A 22,664-nucleotide genomic window follows, 5' to 3' on the forward strand; every position below is an offset into this window, starting at 1 on the left:
TCATGCCAAAGAATAGTCCTTTGGAGATTCGCCTCTTGATGGATACCCTTTCAGATTTTGGGTTGGCAGCTGGTCTTAAAATCAATTTTCAGAAATCAAAACTCTTGCCTCTTAAGCATTGTGACTGGCATGCTACCCTGTGGCCAGGCCAGATTATTTATCCGGAAAACATAGTAAGACATTTGGGCTATCCCATTGGCTGGAAAATCAGTGATAAGCAACAAATGTCATGGGTGTCAAACAAAATTCAGGACAAATTAGATTATTGGAAGATCTCCACTTGGCCTCTGCATGTACGGCTTCGGATTGTCCAGTCTATTGTTCTAGCTTATGTCCAGTTCTACCTTCCTCTATTACATTGGTCATCTCGAGATCTCACTTCCTTTATGTCTCAAGCCATGGAGATTTTTTGGAAAACTAAGCTTCATAAAAAAGCTTTACGGCTGCTCAAAATGGATATGCTTTGTTCACCAAGAATGCATGGTGGTTTGAATATAATAAACATCAAATTTCATGTGTTGGCAAGAAAGATCACTATGCTCAAGACCTTTTTTAAACAAGAGCAGCCTTGGTCTATCATGTTGGCAATTTTGTGTGGACAGATGAGCACTAATGCTTATGGACACTGGCTAGTTGATCCATCAGAAGTAGTGCTTGGCAAATTGCAAGGTAAAATCCCTGGTTGTCCATTTTCTAATTCCTTGATTCAGGACTGGAAGCAAGTACTCTCTCACATCAAATGGTCTCCCCATCCTGCTTCTTTAGCTTCCTCACTCACAATGGAAAGTATTCATTGGAGTGCTGTGTTTTCCTCTCCCCTTGCTGTTCAACAACCCATCAGAGCTTACAATCTTATGAGAATGGGTATCCGGTTCATTGATGACGTGGTAGATATGCAAGGAAATATTCTCACTTTTCCAGTAGCATGTCGACAATACAATCTGGGGATGCATCATAGACCTATTTGGAAAGCTATTGCTGATCTCTTACTCCCTCTGGTTCCAATTCCGACATTGAATGTCAGAGACAGGCTTCAAGATTGGCACCTTTGGTCTTCAAATACAAGCATATCCTCTAGGCCTTTGAATTTATTGACTTCTATACAGGCTTATCAATTGATATTACCTCCTCCCTGGATTGCCCATCATGCTAATTCTCTATGGCATTTGAACAAGTCATTAGCCTGGTGGAAAGGAAAATTGCAATTGATATGGAAGTTGAAAATGCCATTGAAGCAACGACTCTTTCTATGGCGATGTATTGTTGGTATTCTTCTAGTGGGAGTGAAATTGGCTCAAAGACGGATAGCTTCACCTGTTTGTCCAAGATGTCACCTTACATCTGAGAGTATTCCGCATTTATTGTGGTTTTGTTCATATTCCAGAGACCTAGACAGAATCTCCTATTTTTTATCTCTCAGATTTCCAGCACATAGGTTCTACAGGTTTTTCTGGATGTATGGCAAACTATCAGCTTCTTTGTCACAGTATTCTCTTTTCTTCCACTGGATCAGATACTGGGCCTTATGGACCCTCTGGCTGTAGCACAATCAAGCATATCTGAATTCTCCCCTTCAGCATCCTTATGAGTTCTTCCGAGCCGCAATGAGGCAGTCTTTATATGATGCCTTACATGAGGAAGATTTGGATGTTTCTTGTATTCAGCTTTTCTTTTACTGCTTCTGATGGATAGGGCTTTGGCTCTCTTTTGAGCACTGCTCGGATGTAAATGAATGTCTCATAATATAAGTATCTTGGTTTCACAAAAAAGTGTGTTGAGAAAGGTGTGTAGAAGAGGAGGAGCAATGGAGAGGAGAGGTGTGTGAGCTCTAGCGCCTCAAGCAATCAGCCAACGAGCCTCCGCTAGTGAACTCTGCTTGGCAAAATCAAAAAATGCCAGACACTTGTAAGCAAGGTCTTGTCAAACTCCTTCCAAAAAAGCAAATTTGTGAATATTTGGCTGATTCGAGACCTTTCACGCTTATGCCGGTCATTTATAAATTTACTACCAAAATGATTGTTGATCGGTTGAAAGGCTATTTACATGATGGGTTGCATCCTGCGCAATATGGTTTTGTTCCTCGTAGGCATATCACAGATAACATTGCTAATGCTTATGTTGGAATCGAATATGCCAAATATATGCAGTAGGATGTTTTGCTATTGCAAGTTGATATTGCCAAAGCTTTTGATACTGTCAAGTGGGATTTTATTTCATCAACTATGCAAGCCTTGGGATTTGGCCCAAAAATGCAGCAAGTTATCAATTGGTTATATCAAGATAGTAAAGCTGCCTGCATACTTTCAAGGGATATTTCTACAACCTGGACTCTTGGTTGTTCTATTCGGCAAGGCTGTCCCCTCAGTGCTTTACTTTTGCCATAGCCACTCATCCAATGCTTCAATATATGGACCACCTTTTGGACACTAGCATGTTGCACGGATTGGAAATTCCTGGCAGCCGGAGCATGATCGCCCAAGCATATGTTGATGATTCTTTCTTTACCCCCAAAAATACTCGGAGCAATCCCTCCATGATTATGCAGGCTCTTTCTACATATGGTTTGGCTGCTGGTCTTCGTGTCAATTTCCAGAAATCAAAATTATTGCCATTGCATGCTAAAGACTGGCACACTCTTTTGTGGCCTGGGGAAATTGTTCCAACTTCTCAACTGATTCGACATCTTGGCTATCCTCTAGGTTGGGGGCTTACTCGTTCTCAACATACTGATTGGGTGCTTACAAAGTTAAGCGCAAAACTTGAATATTGGAAGCTTGCAACTTGGCCAGTACATGTTCGTTTGCGAATAACGCAATCCATTTTGATAGCATACAGACAATTCTATCTGCCTCTCATCATGTTCACTAAGGCAGATCTGGTTTCCTTTATGTCTGCTATCATGGAGATTTTTTGGTGTTTAGTAAATGGCAAGAAAAGTCTCAGATTACTCTCTATGCATCGTCTCTGCTCTCCAAAGGTGCACGGGGGTCTGAACATACTCAATATTCAAATGCATATACTTGCTCACAGGGAGAAAATGATGTTGCAGTTCATGCAGGGGGATCAGCCTTGGGCTTTCATGATCCGCTCTCTTTTGTTGCATATTGATACTTCTGCTTTTGGGCATTGGCAACCTACACAGTGGGATTTCCTATTTGGCTCTATTCAAGGCAAGATCAGAGGCTGTCCTTTTGTCTCTCGTTTGCTTCTTGATTGGAAGCATATTTTGTCCCACCTGGAATGGAATGGCAAGGATTCTTTGTCGGGAAATTCCTTGAGGGCTGAGAATATTTATTGGTCCAAAGTATTTCACCCTCCTTTGGCTATACAAGAACCCAGGCGTTCTTACTTTCTATCTTTCAAAGGCATTTTCTCCGTGGCGGATGTACTTTAGATGATGGCACTCTTTTATCTTTTTCTATGGCTGCTAGCAAATATGGTTTGGGAGCTCATTATCGTCCTTTATGGCATCAAATTTCAGAAATGCTTCAACTATTCTTGCCGGTACTTCACTTGGAACTTCAGAATAGGCTTGAGGATTGGACTCTACATTCTTCTTCCTCTTTAGCCCGTCCTTTGAAGCTCTCACATATCACAGTGCCTTCTCTGTATAAAGTGTTATTACTTCCGCCTTGGATTTCTGACAGAGCAAATTCTGTTTGGTATATGGATCGCCCACTAAAGTGGTGGAGAAAGCGACTGCGTCTCCTTGGCATTATAAAGTCCCTCTTTGGCAACAGCTTTTCCTTTGGTGAGTCCTACTTGGCATTTTTCCATCTGGGCAGTTACTCGCACATAGACATATTGCTCCGGCTGTTTGCCACAGATGTCTACATTCTCCCGAATCTGTGCTTCACATCTTCTGGCACTGTCCACACACTTGTGATTTCCTCGTTCTCATCCAACAGCGGCTTCGAGCGAGATTTCCTACTGTTAATTTTGACAGGTTCTTCTGGTTATTTGGTTTTCATCCAGCTAGGCAAGGTTTTGATTTATTTTTTGTTTGGGTGCGCTACTGGGCACTGTGGACTCTATGGATAGACAGAAATCATAGAGTCTTTGGTGATCCTACTTTTCCATCTTTTGTTTTTTTCAAACGATCTCTACGGCAATCGTTCTATGATTGCTTTCAGACTCGTTTGATTGATCATGATGTATATCTAGCTTATACTGAGATTTTCAGTTGAGTAGTAGTTACTCCACTTTGGAAGTAACTACGAATGTAATTATTTCACAGCAATAAAATATTTCTTCTCACAAAAAAAAAGTTAGTGAAGTGTTTGAGAATTAGTGAAGTTTCCATACCTTATGAATAAGTGACCATGTGCTTGCAAAAGGATATGGCAGCAAAGAAATATTATTTGCTGGCTGATCGCCAAGCAAAATTTCAAGGCATGATAAGTAGGATTCAGCTATAGAATTGAGATTATAACCTCCTTCGAGTGCCAGTACAAGTCTTCCTTTTGCTAAATCCAGCAACTGCAAACACCCAATTAAATAAGTTTCCGTCTAATTACTTGAAAAAAATTTAGCTCAATGTCACAGATTAAATTTCTATCATACCTTAAGGGTCATCTGTGAATAGCCATAAGGTGTCAACCGGCAACCACCTAAAGGATCCCCTTCCGCTGTAATATGACAGATGCACAAGTTAGAAATCATCATCCTTCAGTGCATTCTAGAGAAGTTCTTTTTTTCATGAAAAGGACTCCTATCAAGTATGAAACAAGCCCGAAGAGCAAAGTGCTCAAGGCAAGAGTAAACCATGCATAGCATGAGGAAAAAATCAAGCCCTACTCAAAAAAATCTGAGGCTGAAAATGCCACCTCAAACCTGTAGTGACCTCTAAGAACTCTCCACTCCCTAAGGAAAAAAGTCCTCCTGGCCGAAGCAGTCCTGGAAGACCTTTGCAAAATTGACCACATGACCATCAAAGTGTGTACACTGTCTATCCAAATACTGGCCATAGTGTTACAAGGGTGGACCTCGGAACCATCAAGTGCCTCTATGCATCAAGCTCTCCAGAGATGCTAGCCTAAATGCTTGCTATGATCTTCCGGCATCATTCTGAAGAAGGTGTTGAGGTACCATAGCAACACATTTCTGCAATAAAAGACAATTACCTTTCATTTTACCATCATGAATTGTGGAAATATAGGTTTTGTCCATGGCCATAGCATTTTGGACAATATTTTTCATTTTTTGAAAGGTAAATTATTTGATAAGGAGACACAGAGGTATCCATGTGTTACCTCTTGAGATTGAGGTAACCTATGACACGTGAGTGGTCTTACTGGAAGGGCAACATTTTTTCCTCGCTTTCATACAGCATTGGGTCCAGTTATGTCAGAAGTGGGCACAATAGAACCATTCCTGCAATTTTTGCTAGTAAGCAAGAAACATGTCTAGAGACTTCCAAGCCCATAGACCCTTTACCAACCGATCCGATATGCTGAGTATTTGAGCAACTCCTTTCCAAACAATTCTCACTTGATTGCAGTCCCAAAGGCAATGTCACACTGACTCCTCTACAGAATGACAGCGAGGGCAAGTGGGATCAGCCCCAAATCGTGATCTCCATAGGTTCACTGCAATCGCTCCATGAATAGAAAGCCAAAAGAAAAGAGTGATCTTTCTATTTCTGAGGGATTTCCAGAGCCCCCTCCAAAAATTCCTACGCAAATCTGTGGTGATGAAGAAGCTATCCCAATGGGGGGCTTTTGAGGGAATCCAACCTCTACCACTCAGCTGAAATCTCCAGGCATTACCAACCGTGAAACGAAAGAAGGGAATCCCCCTCTCTCAGTGCCCATGATCTATCCACTCCCACTCTCCTAGGTCCCACTGCAAGCACCTGATAGGTGCACCTCCATATAACCACAACCTCCAGGATCCTAGAGCCAAGAGCAGAGGATCGGGGTCTAAGTACCACTGCAAGCCCGCTCCATGGTCCACAAAACCAGCAATCCTAATGGGCTGAAAGGCAACCTCTAGAAGAATATCATCCGTGGATCTAGGGAGTATACCTCCATCCCCAACGTCAAAGACCAGAGCATCTTCCCCGAGACCTCGAAGAGCGATCACCTGTAGAGGAACTGCTGTCCTCGAAAAAGCTCCCATCCAAGTGGTGGAAGTAATAGGCATCTCAACTGTCCATTCCACCGGGATGGCTGCATCTATCTACTAAATCCTGCGTGCTACCCCTCTGAGGTGACTCACGGATTGTAGCCTCTGATCCTCAGCCTCTGATCCTCAGGTAGCCTGATAAAAGCCTTCCAAGTGCCTACTGTGTAGGCGGGGCCTCTCTCCCATCTAGACCACTGCATATAATGGGAAGTGCCCAGAGGTCTGCCATGCTCATCAAGTATACTATCGTTCCAAATGATCGGTTGCCTATCAATCTCTTCAAGGGTAGAGGGCGGAACCCTTCGATGAGTGTTCCTGAAGCTCCCCCAAGCTTTGAGAATGGCGGTCATGAGAGGAGAGGCAGAAGACTTGAGAGAGGCGGAAGTAAAAATCCAGCGAGGGCTGTCCACCCAATCATCTCCTAAGTAGGTGTGCAAGCCTGAATGCGTCCAAAAAAGAAATCCTTCCAAGGTTCCTCCCAGGCATGAGTTCCCTCACCACCACCTTACAAAGCAATGCTCTGCACTGCAAGTCCGGGTCAATGATATTAAGGCCCCCTTCCCATATAGGGAGAATAATGGTCTCCCAGGCCACCCTCGCTGCAACACTTGCCGTGCCATCAAGTCCTCTCTATAAAAAATTCCTCACTTGTCTAATGAGCTGAGTGATGCAATCCCTAGACCAGCACCAGCAAGAACACACAAACCAGGCGGTGGCCAAGAGAACCTGGTTCACTACCACAACTCTAGAGGCAAGGTCGAGTTTGGCTGAGCTCCAAAAAAAGAGCTTTTTCCTTATGCTTTCTAGTACTGGGGCAAACTGTCGTGCTGGAGAGATGCCCAATCCTACCTGGCATCCCAAATATTTGACAGGAACACCCCTTGAATCCAAGAAAAGCCAATGTCAACTCCCCAGCCTGGAGTGTCCTCATCACTGATCCAAAAGCCAAAGGATTTATGCAATTAATGTGTGCCCCTGCAGCTGAGCAAAAAATATCCAAGGCTGTCCGGAAAGAATCAAGTGATTGCGAAGAGGCCTCAATAAAAATAGCAGTGTCATCAACTAACTCATAGTCAAGAAGCTCCTGCTCCTGTCTCAAGGACAATCTCAACCCATAAAGCTCAGCCTGAGATCTAAGAAAGATACTCATAGCTTCTGCCACAAAGAGAAAGAGAAAGGGGACTAAAGGGCATCCCTAACGAGCTGATCTGGAAATCTGAAACTTGTCACCCCTTACCCCTCCAATCAAAACCTGGCTGTGGATTGATCTGTAAAGGGAGGCCACCCCTCTAATCCATGCATCTGAAAATCCAAACCGTAGAAGAGCGCCCTCAAGAAAACCCCAATCTACTCTGTCATAGGCTTTCTCGAAGTCCAGGAGTAGAACTACCAACCTCTGCCCGCTCTGCATAGCCCACTCTGTGGCTTCCCAAAAGGAAAATATATTATCAAATATGCTCCTGCCATGCATAAAGCCTGTCTGAGTATCATGGATGAGGTCTGGAAGAAGGGGCTATAACCGGATACTGATCGCCTTGGCCAGGATTTTGTACAGAGTGCCCAAAAGAGTGATGGGTCTCCAATGGGTTACAAAATTCATGTTGCCACCTTTCGGGATAAGGTGTATGAGTCCCTCGCTCAATGAGTCAGGCATCTCACCCGAGTCCCAAATGCCCTGCAAGGCTGAAGTAATATGATCACCTATCATATCCCAAAAGGCTGTAAAAAAAGGAGTAAGACCATCGGAACCAGAGCATTTGCCCTTATGAAGGATGGAAAGAGCACTCTTGAACTCTGTGTTGGTAAAGCGTGCATTAAGTGAGCATATCATCTCTGGTGTGACCAACACAGGTAAACTCTGCCAAATCTCATCTCTAGCCACATCTCTGGCCTGTGTGTCAGGATTTGCAAAAAGAAGGAAGGCATAGAAAGCTATCGCTAAGTGCATGACGGTTCGGATGAGACTGCAAAATGCCGTCAGAGTCAATAAGCTGCCTGACACTCTCTGTACTATGTTTGGGACCAAGTGTAGAGAAAAAGTGTTTATTGACTCTCCCTCCCATCTGTATCCAAAAGGACTCCCGTGCATGGAAGGCATACTCTGCTCTCTGATCAAGCAATGTCTACAAATGAGCCCTTGCCGTAGCTAGGCGCTCCTGTACCCAAGCATCTGATGGTCGTTTCTGCTCCTCCCTCTGCAAGGCTACCAACTGCCGGCGGATACCAATCTCTCGCTTGAGTACCTCACCTCGCCAAGCACTAGCAACGGAGCGATAAAAGTCGCTGATACTGGCAAGTGTTGTGGCCACATGTGAAGGACCGCCCCCCCCCTGCATGTGAGAAACCCAAATCTCCAAGACTGCCTCTGTGAGGGTCTCATCTGTGTATAAGGCATCAAGGATCCTGATACAGTGAGACCGTCGTCTTAGATGGGGCTCTGACATGGACAAAACTACTGAAAAATGGTCGAAAGTGGAAACACCAGGTGCAATGCAAACTGTCCCCCTTCTATCAAGAGCCCAGTCATCCACATAGAATCTGTCAATTCGGGCATGGATAGGCATCTGCATCCTATGGTTCGACCATGAAAACAAAAGTGACTGAGACTGAACATGAAATGCATCATCTGACCAAACATCTCTGCTATTGAATCTGAACAAGAAGGCATCCCAAGCTGCTCTCTCGAGGGAATGAATACCACTTTCTCTGCCCCCTTGCTTATCAGAAGGTGCCTCAACCATGTTGAAGTCGCCTCCAATAATCCACGAATCAGTAATGTCAGCCCACGAGAGGAACTCTTTCCAAAACAGAACACGGTCCCCTCTGTTGTTCGGAGCATAGAGGTTGAGGAAACCAACCTTACATCCGTCAATCAGAAGTAAAACCCACTGGGCCCTGGAGGGGGTTATGGTACCATGTCCAATGATCAGAGGGAGAATAGAATCTGAAACTGATATGCATGTACCTCCTCTAGTTCCCAAGGCAGGAAGCCAAAAAGTCCGGCCTGAAAGCAGCTTACCTGACTTGGAGCAATCTCTGACATCCAGTTTGTGTTCCTGAAGAAAAAGCATGTCTAGGGAACCACCTGAAACACCTGGATGGAGCTGATTCCTGATCAATTGTCTGCAACGGCGATGAGGGACGCCGCCCAATCCCTGTATATTCCAACTGGCTATCCTCATCGGTGGGAGGAAGCGGGTCAGAATACCTTACCCAACCTCGTGGCAAAAAAAGTACCCTCCACCGGAGCGGACCTCGTGCCATACACACGAGGTCCAAGGGGAGGAAAGTCCACAGGTGAGAGAGAAAGATCTCTCAAAAGGGATGTCGATAACTGGCTCTCCGAAAGTGGAAGGTACAAAATCATCATCTGGGAGGTCAAAGATCATCTGGGAGGTCAAAGAGGTCCTCTACAGCGGAAAAGGAGTTCTGCTGAGCCAGTCCTGGGGAGGGGGTACGAAGGATTCCTACCAAAGTAGGGAGAGAATGTAAGACCCCCTTCCCTCTATCCACAGAAGGAGACACTTGTACTGAGTCCTGATCAAGAAGAAGTGCTGTGGATGAGGTGCCAACAACCTGGGCTGCTGAGGAAGGTGCAGCCTGATCCTGGGGTGGAGTCGAACAAGGCTCCTGAATACTAGTCTCCTCCCGAGGCTCCAAGGGAGTAGCCTCTGAAGCGGTGGATGTGTGATCTGAAGTAGAGGGCCTAACCGCGATCGGAACCCACCGTGGGCCAGAGGTGGTGCAGGGTGCAGGAGGGACTCGTGTAGCCCTAGGAGGGGAGGGAGCTCGTGTCTGAGGCTGGAGTACCCTATTCTCCTTTAGGGGTCTCCTGGGCTTCAGGAAAGCGGACAGAGTTCTTCCTTGCATTTGAATCGGCCTTTTCCACCTTGATTGACGAATGGGTTCCCACTCCGTTACCGCTCACACCGGCCGCCAGAACCGTCACTTTCTCAAAAGACGAGCTACAGCACTTGCAAAAGGATTTGGAGCATGAGTGTTCCACGACTCTCTTCGCACGCATCCATGGCTTCCACCCCTCCAGGTCACAGGCTAGAGATTGGATGCTTGCGGCGCTTTCCCAGGAGCTTGCCTCCCACCTTAAAGATGTTCGTTTGTTGGGACGAGGTTTCTTTCAGGTGTGCCTGGATTTTTCGGACGTCACGAGAGACCTGCTACAGGCCAGGTTTCTATTTCTAGGCTACAAGAGGATTTTTTTATTTCCCTTTCAACTGGGCTTTGACCGAGTTGAAGAGGACAAGCAGGGAGTATCTGTTTTCATCAGGTTCCCTGGTCTCCCCTTAGTTTATCACCGGGTTCTTTCAGTTATTGGCGAGAGGTTTGGTGTGGTAGCAGAGATTCCCCCTCTTCCTGGCGAGCCCTCTTCGACTGCTGAGGCGGTCAGGATGGATGGGGTACCAAGGGTTAGGGTCATTGTCCAGGACCCTAATATTTCAAATGACCACATCATGCTACAGTGACTTGATGGGTCCTTCTTCCGTCAGAGATTTGAGGTTGCAGGTTGGCATGACCAGTGCAGGATTTGCAAATCCTTGGGGCACTTCGCCAGAGATTGCCCAAAGAAGAAAAAGAGGCCTAGAAAGCAACTAGCTCGTACTAGCTTACGACAGAGAGCAGGAGCAGGACGTACCGCTTCACAGGCACCTCTCTGGCAACGAATGCAAGCACTATACGAAGGGTAGTCATCTTCACCACTGGGGAAAAGATCTCATCAAAGTCAATACCCTTCTCTTGCTTAAAACCCTTGGCTACCAACCTTGCCTTACACTTAGGCAATGCATTTGCTGGAGACATCTTCAGCTTGTAAACCCATTTGCATGGCAATGCATGCTTTCCTTTGGGCAAATAAACCAAATCCCAAGTAGCATTCTTCATCAAAGAATCCATCTCTAACTGCATAGCCTTCTCCCACTTATGCTTGTCATTCCTAGACATAGCATCCTCAAAGCATGAAGGCTCACCACAATCTGTCAACATGACATAATCTAGAGATGGAGCATATCTCTGTGGAGGTTGTGAGACTCTAGTGGAACGTCTCAATACTTGCTCACCATGAGCATCTTGCTGTCCCAACTGATTTTCCTGCATAATCTAAGGTTGTCCACCTAGATGTGGCTCTCCCACCTCACAATCTATGGGCTGTCCATGCCCTGCATCATGTGGAACATGTTGTGCATGCCTCTCATATGGTGGTTGTCCATCCTCTTGAAACACCACTCTGCATATCTCAGCAGTCTTTTCTAGCTTCTTGTGCATCTTGTCCTCATTAAAGATAATATCATGGCTGCGTACTATCTTCCTGGCCTCTAGATCCCACAATCGGTATCCCATCTCGCTTGAATCACCATATCCAAGAAAAATGCACTTCCTTGACTTTGGATCAAGCTTGCTGTGTTTTTCCTTAGGGATATGAACATAAGCTTCACAGCCAAATACATGAAGATGCCCATAAGATGGTGGCTTGCCTGACCAAACCTCTTTTGGCACTTTCCCATCTAGTGCCTTGCTAGGCGATCTATTGATAAGATGTATTGCTGTCTTGATAGACTCAGCCTAAAAGCCATGAGGTAGACCGGCATTAGAAAGCATGCTTATATTCCAGATGAGGGGAAAGCGTGAAAGGAAGGAGGGAGAGAGAGGATGAGCAAAGGAGTCGTCAGCAAAGGGATAGGGGGGCAGCAAGAGGAGAGGAGGGAGAGGAGAGGAGAGGAGAGGAGTGGGGGATAGAGGAGAGGAGGAGTGGAGCAGAGAGGGGGGGGGGGGAAGCAAAGAAAGAGCATGGGAGGGGGAAGGCGGGGGGAGCAGCAAGTAGGGGGGAGGGGTGGGAGGAGGGAGCGCACGGGGGGAGGCTGCAGCAGCACGGGGGGAGCTGCAGCAGCGAGGGAGGGGAGTCGGGGGGGGGGGGGGGGGGGGAGGCGAGGGGTAGGGGGAAGGGGAGGGAGGAGGCGGAGGGAGCAAGCAGTTAGGAGGGAGGGGAGGGAAGAGGCAGCGCGTAGGGGAGGAGGAAGCGCGCACGGGGGGCTACAGCAGCGAGGGAGGGAGTCGGGAGGGAGGTGAGGGGAGCATAAGATAGGGGGGAGGGGAGGGAGGAGAAGCAAGGAGGGGAGGGAGGGGGCCGCAAGGAGGGGAGCAAGAATGAGGGCAGTAGGAGCAGCGGGGAGCAGCAGCAGTGAGCGGGAGAGCAGTCCTCCTAGAAGAGGCTGCCTGTGAAGGGCCCTGCATGCTAGCCCACATGGCTATCAAAGTGTGAACCGTGTCACTCCAAATACCTGTGAACACCTGTGATGGGTGTATCTAGGTGTTATCCAAGCCTCTGTGCATCTGGCTCTCCAAATGTTCCAAGAGAAAATGCTAGCCTGAATCTCCCAAGAGGTGTCCACTGAAACATGTGAAGCTTTCAAAGGAATATGTGGTACATCCTGAACAGAGCAAGGCTCTATCACTTGTCAGCAGATCGAGAGTGCCCAAGAAGAAGGCTCACCCTCATAAAACACCTGGGGCCCAGTAAGATATAACCATGCGACTGAGCCCCAAGTCATGAAGAAAGGGAAAGTATGAAAAATGCTGAGTATCTGAGCAACTCCTTTCCAAACAATTCTCGCTTGATTGCAGTCCTAAAGGCAATGTCACACTGACTCCTCTACAGAATGACAGCAAGGGCAAGTGGGATCAGCCCCAAATCGTGATCTCCACAGGCTCACTGCAATCCTTCCATGAATAGAAAGCCAAAAGAAAAGAGTGATCTTTCTATTTCTGAGGAATTTCCAGAGCCTCCTCCAAAAATTCCTACGCAAATCTGCGGTGATGAAGCAACTATCCTAATGGGGGGCTCTGGAGGGAATCCAACCTCTACTGCTCAGCTCAAATCTCCTGGCATTACCAACTGTGAAACGAAAGAAGGGAATCCCCCTCTCTCAGTGCCCATGATCTATGCACTCCCACTCTCCTGGGTCCCACTGCAAGCACTTGATAGGTGCACCTCCATAGAACCACAACCTCTAGGATCCCAAGGCCAAGAGCAGAGGATCGGGGTCTAAGTACCATTGCAAGCCCGCTCCATGGTCCACAAAACCAGCAATCCTGACAGGCTGAAAGGCAACCTCTAGAAGAATATCATCCGTGGAGCTAGAGAGTATACCTCCATCCCCAACGTCAAAGACCAGAGCATCTTCCCTGAGACCTCAAAGAGCGATCACCTGTAGAGGAACTGCTGTCCTTGAAAAAGCTCCCATCCAAGTGGTGGAAGTAATAGGCATCTCAACTGTCCATTCCACCGGGATGGCTGCATCTATCTACTGAATCCTGCATGCTACCCCTCTGAGGTGACTCACGGACTGTAGCCTCTGATCCTCAGGTAGCCTGATAAAAGCCTTTCAAGTGCCTACTGTGTAGGCGGGGCCTCTCTCCCATCCAGACCACTGCATATTTGGAACATTTGAGTAATGTGCAAAAGCCATTTGGCCCCATGAGACCATAAGGTCATTGGTCATAGCTTTAAATTATTAGATGCGGCTCACCTTTAAAAGGTGCTGCATAAAACCACCAATTCTAGATATGTGTTGGTCAACATCTTGGTCCTAATATGTACTGGTAGTGATGCCCTGTTACACAAATATCTAACATTCCTCCACATCAGAACATCAACTACTGTAAAAAAAGCCCCCTATGCACGTGTGGCCAAATCCTAGCAAAGCAGTCTCTATGACCTCAAATATTAAGAAATTGACACTGTTACATGTAGTGGAAAAATAGAGTTCATAAGAACGGCAGTCTTGATACCTGAATCAAACCCTCCTGAAATAAGAACCATATCAGGGTTGAATGCTTTTGCTATAGGCAAGAGCACATGATCCCACACAGCCAGATAGTCAGCGTCACCAAATCCATCATGTGGCCATGGCACATTTATATTGAAACCAGCTCCATCACCAGCTCCAACCTTGTCATAATTACCCTCATTGCTAACTGGGTAAAAAGTCCCATTATCATACCTATATCACAAAACATGAAGTTCCAAATTTTTTATTCATAAATCAAATGTCCAATGATATATGGGTTTGACATTTCAACTTTATCAAATCCAGACAAAATATTTGCATTTACTGTATTGCAGGCAGAAGCATAGTAATACGCTACGCTGGAGTCCTGGTCAGCCCTTGTATATAAGGGCCCGACTAAGCCATCCCAAATCACCCCCTGTAAGGTCCTCTTAAAAATTTGAGCCTTGAGCTTGGGACATTGTAGAGATGGCTTCGAGATTTATCTCCAAAAACTTTATTAAGGATGCAGCTATGACTACTATGTAGATTACCACACTTCTTTTACCTTCTGCTTGCGATCTACATCCTATCATTACACACTATGGGAGTCGTTTCTTCAGAGACTCTCACTTCCACTTGGGGGATGAGCTTGGCACACTGTAGAGATGGCTTCGAGTTTATCTCAAACTTTATTAAGGATGCAGCTATGACTACTATGTAGATTACCACACTACTTTTACCTCCTGCTTGTGATCTACATGCTATCAATTATTACACGTTTCTTCAGAGACTCTCACTTCCATTTAGATGACCTTATCCACTCTTTATTGCATTTAAAACGATGTTAGGGAATATCTTCTTTGCAAAACATAGACTTTGAAGCTTCATGGTAGGTTGGAAAATACTTGCACAATTCTTTGTATGCAATCGATATGAGGGATTGGTTCGTCTAAAGCATCATATTCACACAAAGGGTATACAACAACCTTGTTCTTGAGGGTTTCTCTGCAGTATGGTGGAGATTTCCACTTTAGCAACCTCATTCGCAGGCTATTTCTCAGAAATAAGCAATCTGCTGTTAGAGCCCCATACAAATGCAAATGTTGTCAAGATCTACTTCTTTCTGGAACAACCCAGCAGATTCTGCAAAGAGATGAAGGTTTGATGGCAGAGGAGAATCAAAAAGAGCAGCTTCTACAAAAAAAGACTTAGTCTGACAAGCCAATACATGGGAGTCTCAATCCATCCACAGATAATCAAAATCCTGGCATTGAAATTAACTTTGGTTTTCTTGTGTTGATGATGTAAAATGGATGGAGTAAAATCAATTTTCGGTTGTTTGTGGCAAGCAGTTACATGAGTTTTATATTGGCGATGAAAAACTCATATGCAACGTGATAGGAAAGAATAGTGTATGCTGACAAAAACGAAAGAATGTGCAGTGGTTCACTTGAAGGACATGCTCCCCTCTATTGTTGGGGGTGTACAGGTTGAGAAGACCAAACTTACGTCCCCCAAAGAAGTAAAATTCATTGTGCTCTACAGAGTGTAATGATACTATGTCCGACCACAACGGGGCGAAAAGAATGTTCCTCCCCTAAGCCCAAGGAAAGAGACTAAAATGTGTGACTAGAAAGTAATTTATCTGACTTTACACAATCTTTAACATCCAACTTGTGTTCCTGAATAAAGAGAATGTCAATGAGGCCCCCAATGACAACTGGATGAAATACATTACGAATCAGCTGCCTTCAGCTAAAGAGAATGTCAATGAGGCCCCCAATGACAACTGGATGGAATCCATTACATATCAGCTGCCTTCAGTGGCGAGTAGGAACACCACCATGGCCTTGAATATTCCAGCTAACAATCCTCATCAATGGGAAGAAGTAGAGTGGAAAACCCATACCCGACCTCCAGAGCTTTGTTTGGATTGCTTTAAGCCGGGATTCACACAAGTATTGGTAGACCAAAAATAGATGTTGACAACACCAACAAAGAGGGCTGCTTGCCATGTTTCCACCCAACCATAGACTCTGTCGGGAGCTCACCATCCTTACGTATTTGCATGAATATATATCTCATCTGAGCTTCCAGTACTACTTGGAGAGGGGATGGACCTCGCACATGCATCAGACACCCTTATCTCAGTGATACAGGATGTTGCCACCAGATCCTTTCCCACGACACAATCTGCGCATGCTCTAGATGGGAAGATGCCCCAAAACCCCTGGTTCAATGATGAGTGCATAGAGATGAGAGCCCACCTTACACGTGAGTGAGCACTGGGACACTTGACTTCACCAGAGGCAAATCGGATCTCACGCCAAGTGACACGGCGTAAGAAGCGGGCTTCCCTCATGCACAGAATGGATGAGGTGATCAGCTCCTTTCACAGAGGAGACCCTACTACGGGATGGGGGCTCTTGTCAGAGGCGAAGTCGCCCATCCCCATTACCAACAATATGGCACACATATGCATGCTCCCAATATGATGCCCCAGGTTAGGCACCACCTGATATGTCCTCCATGCCTAGGGACCTTTCTACAAAGCCCTCACATGGGCTTGTCTCTACACCTCCTATTAAGCCTAGGTATGACCCTAGACCCAAGCCCTCAAACCCTCTTGGTTTCCTGCCTCACCACACAGTTGTTGAGTTATGCCTTAACCTTGACCCTGGCATTGGGGTACTAGTGGTGCATTGGAACTAGATGCAAGAAGAGGCCAAGTGTTGGCTCTAGTAGTGGAAAAATGCAAGCAGAACAGTATAAGGGTGCGCCCTTGTTGTAAAGTAATTTCCATTCTGATAAGAATTAAATAAATACCGAAAGGGGCGCCAAGGCATTTGGGGCCACTAGGTGTCTCGTGTGATGTTTCATTGAGCAGGGGCATTCTAGCCTCCATTCAATTATTTTCAGTTTATTTCTAAGTGTTTTCCAGTGGCAGTTAATTAATGGAAGTGATTGGGAATTATGCAACGTGGTTGTAGGAGATGTGAATGCTAAGATAGTTACGGTTTACTGCCCTTTAGTTAACTGAAGGCCGGTTCAGTGGTTCCATTGCTGGGATCGTCACCATCTGCCTACAGAGGGTGGCCATGGTAGGGTTGGGTGAAGAAAGCCCCCATTGCATCCTATTTACAACCAAAGCACCAGCAAGCATGTCACACCGGGAGAGGTCATTGACTATCTAGACTGTTTCTCCTGCACATGCCACTGAGGACTCACAAGATGAGGTAGATGAGGTAGAGGAGCTTGATCCCAATGCCCTTTTTTAGTTACGAATGCAAAGTGCAGTGGGAGCCCTGACATAGTTGCAACAGACTTTCGTGGGAATTATGCAAACTCCTCCCACTAATATTGCTCCTCCTAGAAGCAAAAAGACAGCTCAAAAGAAGCAGAAGAAGCAAAAGAAGACTCACAGGCATGTACAAGATAGAAAACATGACAGTCAAAAGATCCTGAGACACCCCTCCTCAAGTGATATCCTCGTATGGGTCCACAAGGGTAGGGACAAGATGGATCTAAAACACAGTCAGATTGACAAATAGACAGACAGACAAGACTAGATAGACAAAAAACTAACTGTAGACAAATAGAAAGACCAAAACACTAGAACCCCTTGACCTACATCATCGGTGGTCAAGGTGGTGGACAAGACATCAGAAAGCCCACTTCTCATCATGTGAGGAAGAAACAGCAGGATCAACTGATGGAGATGTTGCAGCAACATGCGCTGAGGTAGATGCAGGAGCTGATGTAGAGGTTTTGGAGTAGCAGTCCCTCTCCTGGTGATTATCACGGCCACAAATGGTGCATGGATGAGCCTTGAAACAGTCCTTCTCCACATGATTAGTTTTGCCACAATGGGTGCAAGGCTTTCTTACCTTAGAACTTCCTTTCTTTGCTAAAAATGCAGTGTCAGTTACCTTTCATTGTTGAGTTCTTTCTTCCTCTTGGAGAGCATTGATGATACCCTCAAGAGAAGGATTATTATGATACTTGAAGGTAGTGACAAGAGTAGCATAGGAGTCAGGTAAGCTTTTGAGAAGCACAGCAATAGCAATATCTTCGGGGATGGGAGACTTGACTGACGCAAGCTGAACCATAAGACTGCGAAGATAATTGACATGAGAGGCTATAGTAGCTCCTTCCTGCATATGTAGATCAAAGAATGAGATATAAGTGCAATCTTAGAGTTTTTAGATCGGGCTCCAAAAAGAGTGTCCAAAGTGATCCATGCTTAAGAAACAGACTGTATGTCGGAGATGTGATGAATGTAATCATCTCCAAGGCCGAGCAATATGATAGCATAGGCTTTGTCGTTCTTGGCAGCGACAACTTGCTCAGATGGACCTTCGGGAGCATCGCGGTGAACAATGTCCCAAAGGCCTTCTTTCATAAGATGGCACTTGATTTTGATCTGCCAAGTATGAAAGTTGGACCCATTGAATTTGTCGATAGATATGAGAGAATGAGAGGAAGATGCCATGTGGGAAGGTCTTACCTCTTGCTAGGATGCAAGGGCAGTGTCTATTCCCTTACAATATTGCAAAAAATAAATGAGAAGAAGAGATTCCCGAAGCCGGTTCTCTCACCACTTTGTCAGGGCCATAGCATATGATAGCCCATTGAAGCAGGAGGAACCAGCAAAAAAAGAGGAGACTGTTCAGCAAACTGAAAGAGGCAAAGCTTAGTACCTTAATCCCGGGCAGAAGTAGAAGTGTAAAAAGGATGTAGATCTCCGTGAAGATGAAGCTGAAGAAGTCGTCAGCCTGTGCGAGTACGGATTCCGTACAGTCGTACGGACTGTACGGACAGCTGTATGGACGACGACGCAGAGTACGGACGATGCCGCAGAGTACGGACGACAATGACAGCGAGCAGAGTACAGATGACGACGCAGAGTACGGACGACGTACGATCGACGGTGTAGAGCTGTACGGACGACGTACGAAATATGGGCAGCGTATGGACAGCGGACGACGTACGGATAGCAGGACTGTGCAGATCTGTTGTGACAGCAGGACTGCGCAGATCTGGCGCTCAGATCTGTGGCTGAACTGCGCAGATCTGGAGCGCAGATCTGGCGCAGGATACACACAGATCTGGCGTACACACAGATCTCGAATACACACAGATCTGGTGCAGATCTGGAGCGCAATGACGGGGCAGAAAGAGGGGAAAATGTGAAGAGGGAGAAATCTGAGAAGAGGGCAGATCTGCAGCAGGGAAGAGATCTGAGAAGAGGGGAGAAATCTGAGAAGAGGGCAGATCTGCAGCAGGGAAGAGATCTGAGAAGAGGCAGACTGAGGGGAGAGAAGATGGATCAATCTAGCTCTGATACCATGTTGGAATATGGAAGCAAGAACTTGAACTAGAAACTAGAAATGAAATGACAAGACTGAAAAGACTAGAAATACCTTGAGAAGAGTGTAGACAAGACACAAGCTAGACTGATTGATTACAATGATGTGACCCATTGAATATATGGGCCAAAGTACAAGACATAAAGCAAGAGTGCTTATGGGATAATTGTAGAAGTGCCACGTGGCACCAATCAAGACATAAAGACTAGACTTAGACTTAGACTTAGACTTAGACAAATGTAGATTAGGAAATAGTACACTTAGTGTGCACTTATCTCCAACACTGTTGCCTTCAAAAAGTAACTCAGCTTCATCATTTGACAACGATCGTGCTGCACCAAATTTTTGTAGAGAACTTTCATGGGGTATTGTTCATTAGGAAATTGCATCTACTTTCAGATTCGAGTGAGTCTCAAGGTCAAAATCAATTGGGAAAGTGCCCTAATTTATTCATTTTTCCCAGAAAAGGGCATCACAGCACTTGACAGCATGCATGAACTTGAATGTTTTAACCTCTTACACCAGCAGCTCACTCCTATATTTTAACAAACCTCTTCCTTTTTTTACCAAGAAGTACAAATTCAGGAACAACTGCAGAGTAACAAATAATGCATTCTGTTTTTTTTAATTAAAAAAATAAAGCATTTTACTTTAGAGCTTCTATATCTCTCTAGTTAAAAAGGGATTATACCTGTGGACGGAGAAATACAAGACTTGAGGGTCATTCCAAAACATATGTTGTGTGCCATTTCCATGATGCACATCCCAATCCACTATCAAAACCCTGTGAATGCCAAGCTCTGGCTGAACAGAAGAATGTGATTTTCTCATAAGCATGATGATTCACATCCAACGTCTTGGAATGTTAATGATGTAAATATTTTACAAGAATTCTTACAAAAAATCTAGAAACATCAAGAAAAAGTATTTGATAAGATTTAAAAAGCAGGGATACTGTACACATCTCTTGCTCTTTATTTTGCTTGTCAATCTAAAATTGTCTCTACATTTTTGTTCCAAGATCCATCTACATTAACAAACAATGGTGGTAATGTGACTTCGAAAACAACAGGGAGCTAAGCTCAACCTGTGCATCAATTGGAAACATACGAGTTAACAGAGACAATCTACTTAAAAAAATGTTGGAAAACATCTTGACCACTGGAGGGCCGAACTTTCAAGAAAAGGACTTGTTCAGAGGCAACATATATGTCATACACTTGAATCCCAAGACAACTTACTCAGGGACAAACCAAAAGCAAACACCACACAATGAATTCCCTCGGTCAGCATCAACAGAATGGAAAGGGAAAACCCCACCTGAAAGATACAACAGCCTAAACCAAGTTCTAAATTTGTCTAAGTCTTATCAAAAGTCAACCCAAAGTGAAGGAATCCACTACATGACATATCCATTTGAAGTAAGACGTCCATACAACAGATTGAGGATACCAAACCCAGCCTGAAGGATCAACAGCCTGATTACACTCGCGTAATTGGGACACTTTCACGGGGGCGTGAAATTCTAAGTACTTTAATGTACTACAAGACCGTGACAACTTTGGTTTTAAAAGTCCAAGCATGGGCTTAATAATGTGTAATTAAACGCGGCATGGTGCCTAGCACATAAGCGTAATTAATCCCTAGGCCCAAAGGCATTCCAAGGAATTAAAAGAGTGGTTGTTGGGAAATGATGATGTGGCATTTTTAATGGGCCCCCTAGAGAGCCATGTACCTTTAGTGGCCCCCCTAGAGTTCCAGGTGGCTCTAGTGCCTTCTACATGCTCCTTTGCCATTCCTGGACCTTCCTGGGCCTTCTAAATTTACTTCACATGTGTGGTTTTCTCTCTCATCTTCTCCCTTTAATGAGATTTTGGACTGGTTTTTCAGCCTCCAGCTGCTGAATTCCATTTTTCTTCATAACTCCTCACCCGTTTGGATTCCTCAACTTCCGTTTGGCCCGATGGCTTCCCCTCTGCCTCCCCTTCGTAGTGATATGCTTTTCCCTCCGTGCATTTGGTAGAATGGGCAGAGCTGAGCTTTTCTTTTGCTGGTCGAATTTGCAAAAGTGGCTTTTTCTAGACCTTTTTGCTTCTACCGCCTCCTGGACCTCTCCTCTTGCAAAGCTACAGCTTTTTGTTGAATTTCGAGTGGTCCCACGTGCTGGTTGACTGGTTTTTCTCAGTTTTGGAGGACTTTCCGGCGATGAAACTTCTCCAAAATCTTCTCAATGCATTCCTCTCTGAAGCACGCTTCTTTTGAGCCCAAGAACTCCCATTTCTTCACGACAGAAGTGCTTCTTTTCGCATTTTTTAGTGGAATTCTTGCTGGTCGGCTCTTGTAAATGCTCTTTCTTCATGCTTTTGCACTCCTCTTTGGCTGAGAATGCAATTGGGCATTGGCTACTATGTCCTCTTAGCAATTGAGGACTTGGTTCGAGTTTTCAGGGCTTGGTGAGTTGCGATTTTGCTGCTCCAATTTCTTTTTGCCATAAGCTATTGGTTGGCTTCGTGTGCCGCCTCTTTCTTGGTTCACAGGTGCCCGGGCAGTGCTACATGAGTCATTCTTTGGTTGGGTACTTTGCTGATTTTATTTTGGAGCTTTGAAAAGCTTTGTGAATGCCATCTGGAAACCACTCAAAGAAAGTGCAGCTTGGGTGCAGTGTGATTGCATTTGGACAGCCAATGGAATTGCACTCGGAAAAGAGAATGCCTTTGGATTGAGCCTATGGGTTAAGTGCACTTATGTGATGGTGTTCTATGCTTGAAAGCCTTGCGAAGGCTTAGTGAATTGGGGCTGCGTGCTCAGTTGCAGGGAAGGTCTCCCAAATGCAACTTGTAATCATTTCACTGTGAAATATAAAGAAATACCGAAAGGGCACCACGGTGTTTGGGGCCAATCGGGTGCACTTGTCTATGTTTGTTAAGCAGGGGCATTCTAGCCTCCATCCCTTTTTCAGTGGTTTTGTTTGTGAACGAATGGGTAAATGCCAAATGGTGATCATGCAATGGTTAATGGTTGTGAGTTGTAAATAGGTGCTGAAGTGATTAAAGGTTTAGTTCCACCGCCCTCTAAGTGATTAGAGGCTGGTTTCATTGGTTCCGTTGCCGGTATACCACACACTCTTTCTCAAGAGGTGGACCTCGGTAGTTTGGTGGAAGGATATCTTTGCTGCACTTTTTGACAGCTGAATATTACAACCATAAACATGGTGAGTACCCATGAGCAAGAGAGCTCTACAACTCCTCAAAGGAGAAGGCAGGAAAGCCTTAGTGATCCAGCTAGTGTACAGCTGCAGGGTACAGCTGCAGGAAGCACAACAAATGCCTTTTGAGCAAGCCACACATGAAGCTACAACTGAGCTCAACGGTGATACTAGTTCTAGCAA

At 45.3% G+C, this 22,664-nt stretch overlaps 2 protein-coding genes across 4 annotated transcripts in view; one reads left to right on the forward strand and one right to left on the reverse strand.

The window, feature by feature from the left end:
* The window catches only part of LOC147886958 (histone deacetylase 5-like), a 287,587-nt gene that overhangs the window by 179,071 nt on the left and 85,852 nt on the right, over positions 1–22,664 (reverse strand). For all 3 annotated transcript variants that reach the window (XM_087394576.1, XM_087394575.1, XM_087394574.1), the window contains exons 4-7: positions 19,968–20,080; positions 13,927–14,138; positions 4,564–4,628; positions 4,306–4,479 (exon numbers count right to left, since the gene is read on the reverse strand). In XM_087394576.1, the coding sequence (XP_087250702.1) occupies positions 4,306–4,479; positions 4,564–4,628; positions 13,927–14,138; positions 19,968–20,080 (564 nt within the window). The remainder of the gene's footprint in view (positions 1–4,305; positions 4,480–4,563; positions 4,629–13,926; positions 14,139–19,967; positions 20,081–22,664) is intronic.
* LOC147886959 (uncharacterized) lies at positions 603–4,243 on the forward strand. Its single transcript, XM_087394049.1, has 2 exons — positions 603–1,316; positions 4,238–4,243. The coding sequence occupies exons 1-2, from the start codon at positions 603–605 to the stop codon at positions 4,241–4,243; spliced, it is 720 nt and encodes a 239-aa protein (XP_087250175.1).

Source organism: Dipteris shenzhenensis, chromosome 23, assembly GCF_047967505.1.
Source record: "Dipteris shenzhenensis isolate YYH24624 ecotype China chromosome 23, Dip_SZ_1.0, whole genome shotgun sequence".
Lineage (NCBI taxonomy): Eukaryota > Viridiplantae > Streptophyta > Polypodiopsida > Gleicheniales > Dipteridaceae > Dipteris > Dipteris shenzhenensis.

Excerpts from the sequence above, each read along its gene's own strand:
- LOC147886959 (XM_087394049.1), top strand. The coding sequence starts at position 603 with ATGAGCACTAATGCTTATGGACACTGGCTAGTTGATCCATCAGAAGTA.